The sequence below is a fragment of the Brachyhypopomus gauderio genome, chromosome 13, assembly GCF_052324685.1.
Source record: "Brachyhypopomus gauderio isolate BG-103 chromosome 13, BGAUD_0.2, whole genome shotgun sequence".
Lineage (NCBI taxonomy): Eukaryota > Metazoa > Chordata > Actinopteri > Gymnotiformes > Hypopomidae > Brachyhypopomus > Brachyhypopomus gauderio.
Genome location: NC_135223.1, coordinates 921,487 through 938,770, shown reverse-complemented (window position 1 = coordinate 938,770; position 17,284 = coordinate 921,487). Strand labels below are relative to the sequence as shown.

The window sequence follows — 17,284 nt, the reverse complement described above, 5'->3', positions numbered from 1 at the left end:
TAACATAAAATGTAACTAAATAAAATAATGTTAAAAAAGTAAGTAAGATAATAATAATCTGGAAAACTACTAAAATAATTAGAACAGAGTTAGAATTTAACTAAAAGCAGATCTAAACAGGAAGGTTTTGAGACTCTTCTTGAAGCTGTGCAGGGATGAAATGCCTCTGAGCTCTTCAGGAAGAGAGTTCCAGAGCTTTGGGCCATAGTCTCCAATCTTTAATCGGCTTTTAGGAATCACCAGTAGATTACTGTTTGAAGACCTGAGAAACCTGACTGGAACATATCTAACCATCAATTCACTGAGGTAAAGAGGAGCAAGACCATGAAGACATTTATAAACCATCACTAGAACCTTAAAATATATTCTAGCTGACAGGTAACCAGTGTAGTGAGTGGAGTGCAGGTGTAATATGATCTCTCTTTCTCCTGCAGGTCAGGACCCTTGCAGCAGCGTTCTGAACTCGCTGTAGGTGAGAAATAGAGCTCTTTGGAAGAACAGATAGAACAGCGTTACAATAGTCTAGCCTTGATGTGATTAATTCATGGACAAGTTTTTCACTGTCAGTAGGAGAGAGCATATCTCGGACCTTAGTGATGTTTTGAAGGTGAAAAAAAGCTGTCTTGCTTGTAGTCATGTAGGTTCTTAACACATAGTTTGGCATTCAGATTCATTTGATTAAAATAAATCTGGACATCATTCCTTTGTGAATCACTACCAAGAACAAGAACCTCTGTCTTCTCTTTATTTAATTGCAGAAAATTGTCAGACATCCATCCATGTCTGTATATCACCTATGCAGTCAAACAGTGAGCAAATTGATTTTAGGGCTTTAGGTTCTAGGGAAATGTAAAAAACTGTAATCTCACAATCTACCACACGATTGCATTCCACAAGGTACCTTTTTTCCAAGCAAAAATACTTTTGTTTTATCACAATTGAAATGTGCTGCCAAACCTCATTGTATAATGAGTTTGTTATTTGTGTCATAGTCCTCGAGACTGTGTGTGTGTGTGTGTGTGTGTGTGTGTGTGTGTGTGTGTGTGTGTGTGTGTGTGTGTGTGTGTTTTCTATGGGACCAGAATAATAGAAGGAAAACAGTTTTGTTGCTTTGGGGACATTTTAGACCCACTAGGGAAAATATACCTTTCCCTTCCTGTCCTTTTCCCTCTGTTTATTTCTGTCACTGAAGCTATAATTGTGATTAGGTTTAAGCGTAGGCAACACACCCTTTAACTTAAGTAATATATACTTCAGCAGATAAGGGTAGCAATATGATGTGTGTGTGTGTGTGTGTGTGTGTGTGTGTGTGTGTGTGTGTGTGTGAGAGAGAGAGAGAGAGAGAGAGAGAGAAAGAGAGTGTGTGTGTGTGTGTGTGTGTGTGTGTGTGTGTGTGTGTGTGTGTGTGTGTGTGTGTGTGTGTATGTGTGTGTATGTGTGTCAGTGGAGCATGTTCCATATATAGCGAAGAACAGGGAGAAAGGTGAGGCTCACCTGACCTTTATAATCATGTTAATGCAGTTATAACAGACACACTCATAACACATCTATATAATCCACACTACCACTGGGTTGTGGCAAATGCAGAACCTTAAATTTGTTATTATCTGTTATAATAGCTAATTATGGCAAAAACGAATAGTCCATTGTAGTGTGTTAAAGCCAAGATGGTCCGGTGCTGTTTTAGCCCAGCTACATGCATCACAACCTCACATCATATTTGCTCAGCACACCTGCTGATATCACAAGCAGCATTCAATTAAACATAGAAGAATAAAACATCTGCTTGTGCACCATTGTTTGAATAGGTAAACCTTAACATTTCTATTTCTTATGCTGTAGTGGGTGTAAAACCATGACAAACGGCTCTGGATCACCATAAAACAGAACAGATAAAGTTATATCGCCGAGGCTGCATTTGTTTGCATGCTGCTGTAGAGATGTTGATTTGAATATGTCCACAGGAGTCACACACACACACACACACACACACACACACACACACACACACACACACACACACACACACACACACACACACACACACACATGCGTCATTGTTAAATGCTGCAGATCAGGTATTCCAAAAGTCTTGCAAGTTGCCGCCCACTTAACTCACCACAAAATGTTCTGCAACCCACATGAAAAATTTCATTGACCATCTCTAAATACAACTGCATATTAAATTTAAATTAATAAATATATATATATATGGGTTTGTGTGTGTGTATATATATATATATATATATATATATATATATATATATATATATATATATATATATATATATATATGGGTTTGTGTGTGTGTGTGGTGTGTGTGTGTGTAACAATACCACACATATATTATATATATGTGATATGCGCCCTTGGTACAGTTTACTGTATGTGTGTTTGTTGTGCTGGTGTCGTTGTCACATACCCCTCCCATATAGGCTCCCTTGGTACGGTCCGCTCTGTTTTGTGTATCTCTGTTGCTGTTGCCACTCCCTCTTGTTAGCGTTCCCTACATTAAGCTGTTGCACCTGTCTCTTGTTTTCCCCTCGTTGATGTGTGTGTATTTAAACTGTTATGCTTTGCTGTCGGTTGTCGATGTTTGTAGCTGTCATTGAAGTCAAAGTCAAATTTATTTATATATTTATTGAACACATTGTTATCACAAAGCAGCTTTAAATGTACATGGGTCCATATCCCTAATGTGCAAGCCAGGGGCAACAGTGGCAAGGAAAAACTGCATATTTATAGTACTTATTGTCATGTTGAGCCTGGCTGGAAGGACGAGGCACGAGTCTGACCTTGTACGGGCTAACGTTACTTTTATTACACATAAAGTAGCGCAGATAGCGCATGTTTAACATTCAAACATATACCGGAGACTGACTCAAACAAATACGAGCACGAGACACTGCGCGAATGCACATTAAATAGACAAACCACATAAGTCCAGAGTGATGACGAGACGAGCCATAGGTGAGACGAATGAACACATTAAGACGCATCCACAACCACGAAGATCCGCAGACGTCTAGGCGTAGACGACATAAACACACGCCCAAAGGGGAGGGGTCAGGGGCTGTGTCATGACAGAGCCCCCCACCAAGGGCACTACCCATCCTGGGGTGCCAACAGAACTGAATGCCCGAACCCACACCGATGGGCGGATCAGGAGCCCTCAGTCCTGCGTCTGAGAGATGACCGCCCTCGGTGGAGAGTCCACTACGAACAGCCTAGAACACCCTCCCTGGGAAAACAGGGCAAAACACGTTAGACACACACAATGGGACATTCACGAACACACAGACAGGAACATGAATAAAAAGGGGAAAAGGGATTCGGGAGAAACACAGGGATGGACACAAACACAGGCACAGACACACACACGTAAACGGAGCCAGGCTTCGTGCCTGTAGGAGGGCTGTCAGGAGGGGAAACCCTCCCGGAGCTGCAGGCGCTGCAGTAGGCGGTCCTCCTCCCACTCCTGCCGCAAACCCTTCTCTGGGTGCGGCGCGGCTGGCGGACGCGCTGGGTGCGGCGCGGCTGGCAGACGCCTTTGCAGTCCTCTCACTGGGCACGCGATCAGTCTCTCTGGCAGCCCCCGAGGGACACGCTGCAGGACGGGCCTGCGGACGCTCACTCTCCAGTCTCCCCGGACCCCATCGGGAAACTCCACCTCAACCTGGTGTTTGCTCCCCTGATCTGGCCTCCCGAGCGATGTACTCACTTGCTGGAGAAGCACAGAACAGTGTGGGAATGGTTATTAAGGGAATGGGAAACGTTTATGTAGTGTAAAATTGTGGGGAGGGTTTATAAAGCCCTAATATAGTGTATAAATACTTAAATAAATATACCGTTTCTACTTTGGGGATTTTTGGTTATTGCGGGTGATTCTGGAACATATCTCCCACGATAAGCGCGGGATTACTGTAGTTCTATAGTTCCAGTTATATCTCGCATGGGCCCACCACCTGTGGGAGATGTAGTACTAGGGGTTCGGTGCACTGTGGATTGGGCGGTGGCCGAAGTCGGGGCCTTGCCATACCGATTCTCGATTACTGAAGTTGACTCTTCAGTACATGGAATGAAACCTCTCTGGTTTGGATGGAGCCTGAGCTGATGTGTGAGGCTGAATGATACCAACTACATATATTTGGGCTCACCTCAACACATAGTTTGGGTTCTGGAACCAATCCTCTTGAGAGAAGCTGGACTTTATTATTTTCTGGAGTTGCCCAGGGTGAAAGGCGGAGGGCAGGAGTGGGCTTACTCATAGCTCCCTGGCTTGCTGCTCACTGCCTTCAGGTTGAGGAATGGGCTCTGACTGTTGTTTGTGCTTATGCCTTCTTGGAGTCCTTGGAGGAGATACTGGAATTCCATTGTTCTGCTAGGGGACTTCAGTGCTCATGTGGGCTATGACAGTAGGACCTGGAAGGGCATGATTGGGAGGAACGGCCTCTCCGATCTGAACCCGAGTGGTGTTTTGTTACTGGACTTCTGAGCTCGTCACAGTCTGTCCATAACGAACACCATGATCGAGGACAGAGGTGTCTGTGCACATGGCAGTCGCAGTTCAATGATCGATTTGTCATTGTGTCGTCGGACTTGCGACCATGTGTCTTGGACACTTGGGTGAAGAGAGGAGCTGAATTGTCAACCGATCACAACCTAGTGGTGAGTTGGATCAGATGGCGGGCGAGGATGCTGGACAGACCTGGCAGACCCAAATGTATCGTGAGTACATTTACATTTACATTTATGGCATTTAGCAGATGCTCTTATCCAGAGCGACTTACAAAAGTGCTACGTAGTTGCTTGGAATCTCCAAGGTAGAATAGATAGTCCTGAACACAAGGTACTTTAAGCTGGAAAAACCACTAGACGAAAGTCAAATGATACCTAACAATTATACCTGAATATACACATCCCCTGAGGAAAAAGACAGTAAACAATTCCTATAACCCAATTATGCACAATACCTGAGAAAAAGACAGTAAGCAATACCTGTAACAAACACCTGAGGAAAGAGACGATAAAGCACAATAGACGAAGCATAATTATGCAAAGTGCACTTGAAAGAAGTGGGTCTTCAGTCGGCGTTTGAAGACAGCAAGTGACTCCGATGTTCGGACACACAAAGGAAGTTCATTCCACCACCTTGGAGCCAGGACAGAGAAAAGTCTGGATGCTTGTCTCCCATGTGTCCTGGATGATGGAGGGTCAAGACGAGACATACTTGAGGCGCGGAGGGCTCTAGGTATGCATCTGGGTTTTACCATGGCCATCAAGTAAGGAGGAGCTGGACCATTCTTTGCTTTGTAGGCCAGCACCAGGGTTTTATATTTGATGCGGGCAGCTACCGGAAGCCAGTGGAGGGAGCACAGCAAGGGAGTGACATGGCTGAACTTGGGAAGGTTGAAGACCAGCCGAGCTGCAGCTTTCACTTTGCTGGGAATTTGCTGAGTATTTGCTGGGAATGTCTGGCAGAGGAATCTGTCAGAAAGATCTTTAACTTTCACATCTGGCAGAGCTTTGACCGCATCCAGAGGGAGGTTGGAGACATTGAGTCCGAGTGGGCCTTGTTCCGTGCCTCCATTGTCGATGTGGTGGACCGGAGCTGTGGCCACAAGGTTGTCGGTGCCTGTCGTGGCGGCAATCTCCGAACCTGATGGTGGACATTTTGGGTATTGGAGACTGTCATGCTGAAGAAAGAGCCCTATCTGGCCTGGTTGGCTTGTGGGACTCTGGAGGCAGCAAATGGGTACAGGAGGGCCAAGCAGTTTGCGGCTTTGACAGTTGCAGAGGCAAAAACTCAGGTGTGTTAAGAGTTAATTGAGACCAAGGAAAGTGACTGTCCTGGCTGACATATCTTTGCAACATCACGTGTACATAGGATTCGATAATCGAATCTCAGGTCGATAGTTTTGATGAAATGACTCCTGTCAGGATGTTTCAGAATTGGTGCCATAGTAAATCTCTTGAGATCAGTGAAAGCCTCTTTAGCCCCTGTATTCCAAGCCTTCAATCGTGGCTTACCCTTTAGCGGGAATGTGGGAGAGGCTGCAACAGAACTGAACTCTCGAAAAAAGCTTTAATTGAAGTTAGCAAAGCCCAAGAATCTCTGCAACTTCTTTACAGTTCAGGGCTGCAGTAGCCATCACCTTAGTATCATCCATTGTGTCAGGGCAGGCCCCAGCACTGCCCCGCCCATGACCACCAGATGGCACTCGCGGTCTACATCACGTAGACGCAATCAGCGGAGATGACACTCAGCTGTTTTGCTCCCTTCTTAGGGAGGCTAGCTGCAGTGTCTCTTCACTGAGTTGTTTGTTTCTCTAGAGCAGTCAGCCAGTAACGTTTGTTGGTTTTCTTCCACGTTGCTTTTGCCCTCTCTCTTCTCTCAAGCTATTTTCTTCAAGTGTCTCACTTCTGCGCCCGTTTGGGTCCGTGTCAAGTTTTTCTCCCGCTGTATTTTTCTCTTGTTTCTCTCTCTGATCATTTTGGGAAGTTTTTTTATTTTCGCCTTCCAGTTTGATGAGCCGGTTCTTCCCCCGGCGTTTTTTGTTCCCTGTTTGTTTATCTTTTATCCGCGTTTTTTGTCTTTCTTCTGTTGTTATTATTCCCTCGTGCTGCCGTCACAAAAACATTTTTCTTTGCTCTTTTTACCGCAAGCGTTTTGGCGGTGGTCTCAGTTTTGTGGTTTTGTTTTCTTGGTTTTGGCATTTGGGTTTAGTGCAACCTACGCGGTGTATACGCGTTCGGGTACCGCTGCATACAACGTGGTTGTGCGCGTGCATGTGTCCCCGCATAACACATTGTGATTCCCAGTGGGCAAATGACAAACCCCAGAAACTTTATCTGGGTCAGATGAAACTCACATTTTTCTAGATTATTGAAGCAGCTGTGCTTGCGAAGCCAGCGTACTATTTCCCGAACCTGGTTCATGCCCTCATCAAGGCTTGAGGAACTGATCAAAATATCATCTATGTACACAACTACATTTTTGTTCAAGACGTATCTGAAAACTTAATAAACTTAATAAACTTTGTTAATAAGTCACAGTGTTGTCCAATCCATACGGCATTACAAGTACAAGTAATGTGTTCACTCTCAGTGATGAATACAGTCTTTCACTCATCTCCCTCTTTAATCTGTACAAAACTGTGAACACAATGTAGATCTAATTTGGTAAAGACTTTAGCCTGGTGTAGCTGCTATAGTGCAGAAGGTACAAGTGGGAGCGCATAGCAGTTCTTCACCATAATAGCATGCAGGTCACAATAGTCAATACATGGATGTAGTCTTCTACCCTTTTTCTCCACAAAGAAGATGTCCACCAATGCAGGGGATGTAAATAGACAAGGGATAAATTCTTGAGAGGGACTCTGCCTGGTAGCAAGTCTAATGTCTAATGTACAATTCCAGGGCTGATGGGGTGGTAACTAAGTAGACTGGGATTTGCTGAAAACATCAGAAACATTGGTGTATTCCTATGGTATCGTGGAAACATTATTTCTGGGCTTTCTATGCTATTTGAGTAACAGACGGTGATCATACAGTGTGACTGGCAGTAGGAACTTTAGATGTACTAAGGACATATTACTTCACCTGTGGACCATGACCATACTGGATCATGTTTTGCTAACCCAGTATAATGGGATGATCAGGTGAATCGATGACAAAAGAAGAAGGAACTCCGAATGGAGTTTCTAAACCTTAAAGGTGAGCAAGAATAGTCAACAGCAGTTGGGTATGGTATCAAAGTAAAATGCAAAGTTTATTAAAGACAAGAGGTAGAAAAAATAGAAAGATGGATCGATCCAGAGATCTCCATTACACACACTCAAGAGCGTCTGCAAGAGAGAACTGCCCTCCCTCTCACAGACCATAGTTTTATACTATTTTCTGCTACATGATTACATCATACTTCTGTGACGTGTTAAGCATGAGGGGAATGGGAATCTTGTTGACATAGCTGTGCCTATAGGTTTACCATTAATGCCCTTGATCTTAAAGGTGATGGAAATTGACATCCTCTGGGCAAATGAGCTGTCTGTAAAGTTACCCGCTGCTCCACAGCTGACTAATGCTGTTACAAAACAAGGCGTGAGAGACCAAGTTAACTTCGCTTGTAAAATAAATATGGGTGGTGTGGTCAGAAAACATACTGGGAGTTTAGCGTTTTTCTTGGGCAGGAAGTTGTTCATCCACAAGTGGGATGATGGACTGGAAGGTGGACACGTGTTAGAGGGACAGGTTAATTTCCAAGGCTCTTACAAATGGGACTGGTGGATTTCTCGATATTAACACAACAGACACAATTACATCGAGGCATGCTGACATTAATTAAACTGACAATACCATACATGACAATGAACACTTTCATAAAGGCAAAGCAAACCAAATCGACAAAAATGAACAAAACTAATATAATCTGAAAGACAGCAGAGCCTGCTGGATCTGAGGTTGGCGAAGCATTCTGTAACAATGGGTGCTCAGGATGAGAATGAGGATCCAAATGCAGATTAAAAAGAGGGAGGTTTAATAAAGCAAAGTGCAAAAACACAATAAGTTGGTCCAGCTCAGCAATGGGAGAGCAGTCCAAAAAACAGCCAGGGGTACAAGGGGCGAGACAGGAGGCAAAAACATAATACAGAGATCCAAGATCAGCAACAGTAGATATGATTCTGTAAACGAGGCAGAGGTTCAAAAAAGGATAGACTGGGCCAAAAACAAAGCAGGCAGAGAATTCAGAACACAGGTAGGCTATGAGAAATATACTAGAAACTCGGCTTGGTATGCTCTCTGGAAGAGTTGGAAATACTTCACAATGACAAAGACAGGATTCTCTAGAATTCTGGTGATCCGGGGCTTCTGGTGGTGGGCTGGGGAAGTGCCATCCGACCTGATATACTGTTTTGGTTGTGGTTGGCGTGTTCCTCCCTGTTGCAACTGCAGAAGCTCCAGTTCCTGTGCTTCTGTCTAGTCTTGTTTTGTACTGAGGTTTTGGTTTGTTTGTGATATTGAATGCTGTGTTTATTTATTTTTTTTGCCCCTCCACCCATCAGTGTCTCATTTCTCATTAGCTTGCACATATAAGATCTGCCTTTTTGTTCGTTTCTTGCCTGTTTGTGTTTGTTGTTTTGTGTTTAGTGTTTGTTTCCATGGCCACCTCCCGTGGCTTTTTGACCCCAGAATATTCCCATGATTCCAATTATGGATAAGACCCAAATTAAAGTCAGTGAGTGCATCCTGTCTGTGTGTCTTATATCTGCATCAAGCAAGTGAAACTGATTCCCAGTCATCTGTCCATCCTAACCGGACAGACTGATATCCCTGAGGCTGTGGTGATTGATACTGATACAGTGCAAGGATGATATTGATAGTAAAGTAAATAATATACAGCCTAATAGTCTGAAGACTTGAGTATAGACATAGCATCATGATGGTAGCTAATGTTAACTACATGACAATACTGACTAGCTTAGCATGATCAAAATACATGACAACAGGCCACTCTGCAGGGTCATAATGACTTCAGATTAGGGACTCTATAAGAATTTTTTTTTTTAAGTTTAGAAAATAGAGTTTAGAAAATAGTCCAATCAGATTTAGTTTTTCTATATTGACTCTTTCTTTGGGCAAACGTGTATTGAAATAGGTTGATGTTGACCACATCCTGCAGTTTCCCATTCACTCATGTTAAATGCCCTTTTATGCCAACATGCCTCCCCCATGATGCAGTGATGTTAATCCAATCACTGGCCTTCAAATGTATTTGTTCATAACACTGTAAGTGGACAGAACAAAAAATACAACTAATTTATTAAACAAAAAAAGAATCCAAACACATAAATTGTTGTTGTTACAATTTAATCTTTAATATGGAATGTTGAAAATGAACAAAACCATAAAAAGCACTCCAGTGCTTGTAACATTTTAATTAAAGGAGTGCACGAAGAGGAATTCTAGTGTTTGGGTTTGCTGCCGCCTGGCCCCGCCCCTGTCCCATGGCCCATCCCACATTCTTTGCCATGCTTCTTCTTGTAGTAGCCTTTGGCGATGAGAGCCACACACTGACTGAACTCACAGAAGTTCACCTGTCCGTCGTGATTCTTGTCTATTTTTGCCATCACTTCCTGTATGTCCTCTTGGTTCACCTTACCCTGAGAAAGAAGATGTAGCCAAGAGAAAAAGAGGCAGAAAGACAGACAGAGAGAGAAAGAGAGAGAGAGAGAGAGAGAGACCAACCAATAAAATCCAGTAAATCGAGCCCAGCCAATCAAAAACATCCTGTCTGCACACAGAACACTGTAAAAATAGAGCTACCCTTTCTCACTGAATGTGAAATATGTCACCACTTAATCACAACGTACTTTACATAACTAAATGATGCACCTTGAGTTTACCACCTTCACGTATTAATACTGACATACTGCTTATTGTATTAGGGTTAGAGTCTGTTTACCACAACATGAAGGATCATGAGCAGTACCCCCAAACACACACACACACACACACACACACACACACACACACACACACACACACACACACACACACACACACACACACACACACAAACTCTTATAGAAAATGTATCATCCTGCTTGTAAACAACTTTATGTATTTGTTTATTAATTATTTATTTAACCTTTTTTTCCTTTCTGTGCTTTTACACTTTAATGTTAATAACAACAACAACAATAATAATAATGTTCTTTTCATGATCATTGTTATTAACATGTAGTCAACTTCTTACATTTCCTATTGTTTTAATGCTGTTTGGGCAATACTGTAATTGAGTATGGCCATTTAATATAAGCTCCCTGAAATGAGAATTGAGAGAAAGTTATTGACCTAATAATTCATCTTCAATTCATCTAATATGTATGTAATGGTTTTGATCTATTGTTAAGGAATCATTTCAGAAGGAAGGGCTGTTATGGAGTGTGAGCTGTCACAACCGTATGAGTCACAGTGGGGAAATTCTTCACTACTAATGTTGCTATAGTGATGATCCACCACTACCACTGCCTCGCCCTGTCCTTTGTCTGCGTTGACAAGCGGTTTGCCTTGTAAATCTGCACAAACTTGCTGGAACATTATGCATTATGCTTGCATCTCGTTTCTCTCTGTCTTTCTCTCTCTCTCTTCCTCTCTCTCTTTCCATCCCTCTCTCTTTCTCTCTCACCTTGAAGTCAGGGCTGCTCAGCTCTTTGCCGATCAGCTCTTTAAGTTCTGCATTGCTCAGCTGTTGTTTGTTAGCGTCTCTTCCTGCATACTCCTCAAACACCTCCACCGTGGCCACCACAGCCTTCTCTAGCTTTGACATGCCTGTAGGAGGGAGGGGTTGTTAAAAAAGAAAAGAACCCAGCACGGGAGCTTTGATCTAAAGCTATTTACACCATTTATACATTTCCACATAGCACATCGACTTCAGGAACTTTGGTTAATTGCACAAACGCTTATAGTCCTAAACAAAGTTACCATGTACTCAGTTACTTTGCTGCAAATCCCTTGTAGCACAGATGCCTCCTAACCCTGAATCCTTCTAAACCCATTAACTGGTTCAGTGGTATGTTCCACAGTACTCTTCTGCTACATCCTGGACAGCCCAGTTGCTTGAATCAAAGCAGTTTGGAGCACTGCAGAATCTCATCTTACTGTTTTGTTAGCCCCCTGGCACATAGCAAAGGCACGCAAGGAAGAACTGATGACGTCTGAAGTGCACATATTCCTCTGTGGTTTATCCAGTAAGTAAAACTGAGGCAAAGATGAAATCCTGAACTTTAATTAATTGAAATTTAGACACAGTTTCATTTCAAATCCTTTGTGCTAGAGGACTGACCCAAAACAGTAAACATTATGCTACTACCCAGCAATATTACTTATGTTTATAGAATTAACCATAATAGAAAATGTATTGCAATATATTTATGGTATTGATCCATTGTTTCAGTATAATTATTAAACTAGAGAGCTTCCCCACTTTATTATCATTGTTAAGAACAAGATCACTTAATGAACAACAAACTGTGGCAATAACTACAATAACCACGTCCTTCAGAGAGCCACTAGCTCAAACAGATTGCCTTTGCTACACACAAACATCCTGTAACTTCATTACTGGATGCTACTCCTCTTTCATATGCTAAGGATATAATCAATAAGTACTGCTCGAATAAGTTTAAGCAATGATCACACATTGTACACTTTAGTGGAACATAAAAGGTAAATGAAATGAAAATGCACGTGGTTTATGCTACCAGCCTTACGTCTTTCCCTCACCTGAATGTTATTGAAGTGTGCGATGCGATCTCAGAATCAGAAATCTCTGAGAATGCAGAAATGTTTTGACTTTTATTCCCAGCACCAGTGACTCATGCAGGCAACATCCCAGTTACACCATCTCCACCAAACACGCACCTCCCACCAAAACCCAAAAAAGGAAAAAAAAGAAGCAAAGAATGGAATAAGTACAGAAGGAGGCCTGGGAGTCCCAGTGGTGAACTTTGTGCTTTTCATTTAGAACGTAAACATCGTTAGGGTTGTTAGGTCTTTTAGAAGTATGCAGTCGAAATGATAGTGTTACTGTGCGTGGTCGGGCTGTAGTGGGTTTGGATGGGATGGGTGGGTTCGTAACGTTATGGAGAGTTTTCCGTTTGGCGCACAACACAGGAATTGTGACTCACTCAAGACTGCCCTCCTGTGCTTTTTCCTCCAAAATAAAGGCACTGCGTAACAGACATGTTCCACATCTGTCAATGTGTTTCTTTTGTCTTAGGCATTTTCTTTTGGCGTAAGTTACAGTAAGTTACAGTTTTTACTGTGTACACCAGCTCTGTGGTCGCAAGTAAAAAAAAAGATCGACAGAGGAAAATACAATAATACCATAATTTCTGTTTTTTGTTTGTTTTGTTTTTGTTTGTTTTTTATTTCCACAAAATAAAAGCTTGTTTGTTTGTTTTGTACACGACGAGGCTGGCATGAGCGTGTGACTGTGGTTAGAGAGGGTTCGACGCCTCCAGCTGCAAGGCGGGGCTGTGAGCGCGAGCTCTTGGTTTCGGGTTTTCTTCTTGTTTATGTGGTGCGCCATTGGTGTTACTAAGAATTTTAAAAAGAGACTACATATGTCTCTGTGACTAATTGAAAACTAAACAGATGCTCCAAATTACTGAAAAAGACCTGAATCACTCATATAGTTTAATAATGTTCTTCTTCATATTTGAAAATGGAATCTATTGTAATATTTAATGTTATTCACAAAATTACACATTTAATCCAAAAACAACATAATATGTGTAATATATTACTTTGAGTATGGCCCACAATACATACTACAGTGACATCAGTTATTTCTTCTGACAGTGATTAAATAACACCTTTCCCTTTCTCCTCCAGTATTCTTTAACATGCTTTAGGGCTTTGTAATATGGAACACATATGACACCTGCCATGTCCGGACTGTGGGGTGTGGAAGACTGCTTTTGAACGCAGTATGAATCCTGTCACAGTAAACATGTAAGTATGGAGCACAATACATACTGCAGTGACATCAGTTATTTCTTCTGACAGTGATTAAATTACACCGTTCCCTTTAACTCCTCCAGTATCCTTGCTGCTTTTGAACTGTCACAGTAAGCTGACAGGATAATGTCACCTTGATGTGTGGCAGACAGAAAGGTCTGTTGCCCTCAACACACTGTCACACGGAGATGACATGGGAAGCCACAGCCATTTGGAAATCGACAGTCATCATCTCGGCACCAATTAAAGTATCATGCCATCATTACCCAAATTATCCAGTTTCTTCTCTTAAATTTTAGTTATTGCTCTTTAAGATAAAATATCCCTCTATGCAGAGCAATAGTTGTACAAACAGGGAATCATTAAAGCGGTATATTTATGCAAAAACATTATGGAATACTTAAATGTAGTGTTCATGCTCTCGTCTTCATAAACAAATATAGTGATCCACAAAGTTATCACGCAGCTCTGGGACCAGAGACCATCTTCGTGATGTCTGAGGCTGACATCTAGTGGTCGTTCTGTGCGCGTTTTAAAATAAGCCCCCCCCCCACACACACACACACACACACACAAACGCACGACGCAGTCGCACTAGCCTTCATGACCTCATCTGGATCCAAGCCCATGGTTCCTTGGCAACTGCTTTGTTTGCACAGATTACAGTCACGCCCTCTCACCCTTGTTATATTTTGGGTGAGATCAGAGGGCTTAAAAATGTCTGAAAACCGCAATGCATCTAAATGAATTCTGCATTATGACTCGTGATAAAATGGAAGAAGGGGAAATGTGCGCGTGTGTGCACGCGCGCATACAAGGGCGCAACAAATGTAACAGATCAGAAACGGAGTTGGGAGAGCGGAGGACGCAGCTCGTGCAGTTACCACCTTTAATTATGGGATATCTTTCCCTAATACTGTTTTCTTTGTTTTTTTAAGAACTATTCAGAAAGATTATTGTATATTTCTATGTTTGAATCGGTTAAGGCAGATTTGTATGTGTTGTCTGAATATTGGACTTACTGAGACTGCTGTCTCACTATATCACTGGGAATCAAGGATTCAAGGATTCAAGGAGACTTTATTGTTATTCACATCACATGTGGTACATGAGGTGGAATGAAATTTAGAACCCAGGGTCCCAGTTTTTACCCCAATAGCAGCAATATACGTAAAAAAATAGAATAGAATAGAAAGAAAGAAATAAAATAAAATAGAATTAGTAGAGTAAAAATAAATAAATCTGTAACAAATAAATAAATCTGAGTACTTTCAAGTTTTTTTTTTGTGTTTTTAAAAGTGACAGCTGTTAATGTAAATGTTAATGGAATGTCAACATGTTGAGAGATGTTTACAGTAGTCTGAGAGACGGGTAAAGGTATGCTTTTTTGTTGTGCCCATGGCAACAAGAGAGTTTACTTCCTGGTCTGAATCTATGGAGTCATGCGGAGCAAACTGTATGTGACATCACAGCTACACATAGGAATGTGTGCACTGATTCACATGTGTCATGTGTGCACTGATTCACATGTCATGTGTGCACTGATTCACATGTGTCATGTGTGCACTGATTCACATGTGTCATGTGTGCACTGATTCACATGTGTCATATGTTCATCTGTTGTTCCAATCGATCAAAATGAATGACAATACGCAAAATGACGAACTCACACAAACAAACACCACACATGCAAATGAGGGTTGTGCTTCGCCGGAGAGCGTTTATTAAAACTCGTTTATTAAAATGACACTTTACGTATCACACGTATCACTTGTGCACTTCACTCTTCTTCTGTGCTTGTAGTCTCGCCTGGTAACACTGTTCGCATGCAATGGACAAGCCGACCACAAGGGACACAAACTCCTCAAAATTTACTTCTCCATCTCCATTTGCGTCCAGATCCCTCATGATCTTGTCCACGGTAGCTGGGTCTTTCTGAACCTGGTGGCAGAGAGAGAGAGAGAGAGAGAGAGAGAGAGAGAGAGAGAGAGAGAGGGAGAGAGAGGTAGGGAGAGACAGAAAGATAATAAGAGCATAGGCAGAAACGCATGGTGGTGTGGGTTCAATTCTCAGTCCAGCCTGCTCTGCCTGTAGGTGTGTATGGGCTGGCGACCTGCCCATGGTGTACCCATCATCTGCCCATGGTAATGATGCTGGGATTGGCTCCTGCCCCCCTGTGACCCCGACTAGTGGGATTAAGCAGTATGGATGGCTGAAGATGGCAAATCTTTCCACTACTATACTGAAACAATAATATATTTGCTAACGATATGTCTAACTGTTTTCTCTGTACACACAGAGATGTGATGTTTTTCATTATGTAGGACAAAATATCAGTAACATAGTATGTAATGCTCTTGTTAACGGTGTTCTTATGCTGTAACAGTAATATAAAGTTACAAGCATTATGGATGCTTGAGGCTGGCAAGGATGGGCATGGGAAAAATGTGTGTGTGTAGAGAGGAGGTGTCAGCCAGAGGAGTCACGAGGGGAGGAGAGGAGGAGGGGGTGCGTGAACTGGCCCTGGTACCTTCAGGAAGCTGTTGAGTTCCGTCTCCATGAGCTGCCGCAGCTCTCGACGGCTGAGGGAGGTGCTGCTGCCCTCTTTCCCCGCATAACGGTGGAACACCAAAATCAGAGTCTCCATCGCTCTCTCCAGATCAGACGGCATGGTGACTGAAACAAAGTTGATATCTGTGAAAATGTATGTCTAGTAGATACCCATCCTCTCTCTCTCCATCTCTCTCTCTCTCTTTCACTCACACCCACACCAAACGCAACATATTATTATGAAATTTGATTCTGCCACGACAAGGCGTGGTCCCGTCACACAGTCGTCTTCGCTTCTTCGGTTTTTTTCCTTTACAAAATGTTCTCGCTCCTTCCATCTATTCATCCACGTTTTTAAAAAAGCCACTCTGTGAGTTTCACACCCACATTCACTCGAGCACTTGACCCAGTAATGCTCTCGGAATGCGCTGGAAGCATCAAAATAATGGAAGAGGAGGGCTGCTACGTTTCTACACACTACATGGCGAATTTCGTTTAATTCGACAGAGACGTTCACTTGCACGTGAATGTATTATTCGCCGCGTTGTATGTGCGTATGAATTTACGTTGTTTGCGCTGATATTTATTTCGACAAAAATCATATAATCAGTCATATAATAAAGGGAACTCCTAACGATGACGCCTCAAAACATCTTTAACCGCGAGTATTTCCAAAAAAACGTGATTGCACTTATTTTCAGAGTACATTTACGTATCTTTGTAAAGAATGAGAAACTTTATTATAATCACTATTGTGAAACTCACCGGTTTGAACTCACAGAGGAACTTTTAAAGCGAGGATGAAGTCTTGCGCAGCGAAAGTTCGAATAACTTGGACCAAGAATTTATAGACGTGCCCCGCCCGAGCCCGGTGTGACCACGTTAAGGTGGGCGTGCGCACATCTGTGAGTGCAGAGACCTTCCCCCTCATCTGACCATCTTTCAAAAGCATTATTCCGTGTATTCTGTTGTCTAGCCGGGAAAATATTGGCAGAAGAGGCACCCTGTTACTTTTAATATTTTTAAGCTCGTATGGCATATGGCATGCAGAGAAACAGTTAACAGAGAATATGGTCGAATTTGTTTGAGGTACCACCCATTCACTTCCCTCTTTCCCAACTCTCTGACTCAGAGCTTCCAGAACGTTTCTTAATCCACTGCCCTGTGTGTGTGTGTGTGTGTGTGTGTGTGTGTGTGTGTGTGTGTGTGT

General features: G+C 42.5%; 2 protein-coding genes and 1 long non-coding RNA gene across 3 annotated transcripts; 1 reads left to right on the top strand and 2 right to left on the bottom strand.

The window, feature by feature from the left end:
• Positions 1-9,850: 9,850 nt before the first annotated feature.
• On the bottom strand, positions 9,851-11,329 carry s100w (S100 calcium binding protein W). The gene is made up of 2 exons (XM_076970134.1): positions 11,189-11,329; positions 9,851-10,160 (listed from the first exon to the last, which is right to left on the bottom strand). The coding sequence occupies exons 1-2, from the start codon at positions 11,327-11,329 to the stop codon at positions 9,963-9,965; spliced, it is 339 nt and encodes a 112-aa protein (XP_076826249.1). The 3' UTR covers positions 9,851-9,962.
• LOC143473242 (uncharacterized) lies at positions 11,330-14,788 on the top strand. The gene is made up of 3 exons (XR_013120485.1): positions 11,330-11,750; positions 13,399-13,518; positions 13,608-14,788. It is a non-coding gene; the product is annotated as an uncharacterized LOC143473242 (long non-coding RNA).
• Positions 14,789-15,224: 436 nt separating this feature from the next.
• On the bottom strand, positions 15,225-16,991 carry s100a10b (S100 calcium binding protein A10b). The gene is made up of 3 exons (XM_076970135.1): positions 16,840-16,991; positions 16,055-16,200; positions 15,225-15,465 (listed from the first exon to the last, which is right to left on the bottom strand). Exons 2-3 carry the CDS (start codon positions 16,193-16,195, stop codon positions 15,292-15,294), a joined length of 315 nt encoding a protein of 104 aa, XP_076826250.1. The 5' UTR covers positions 16,196-16,200; positions 16,840-16,991; the 3' UTR covers positions 15,225-15,291.
• Positions 16,992-17,284: the final 293 nt, after the last annotated feature.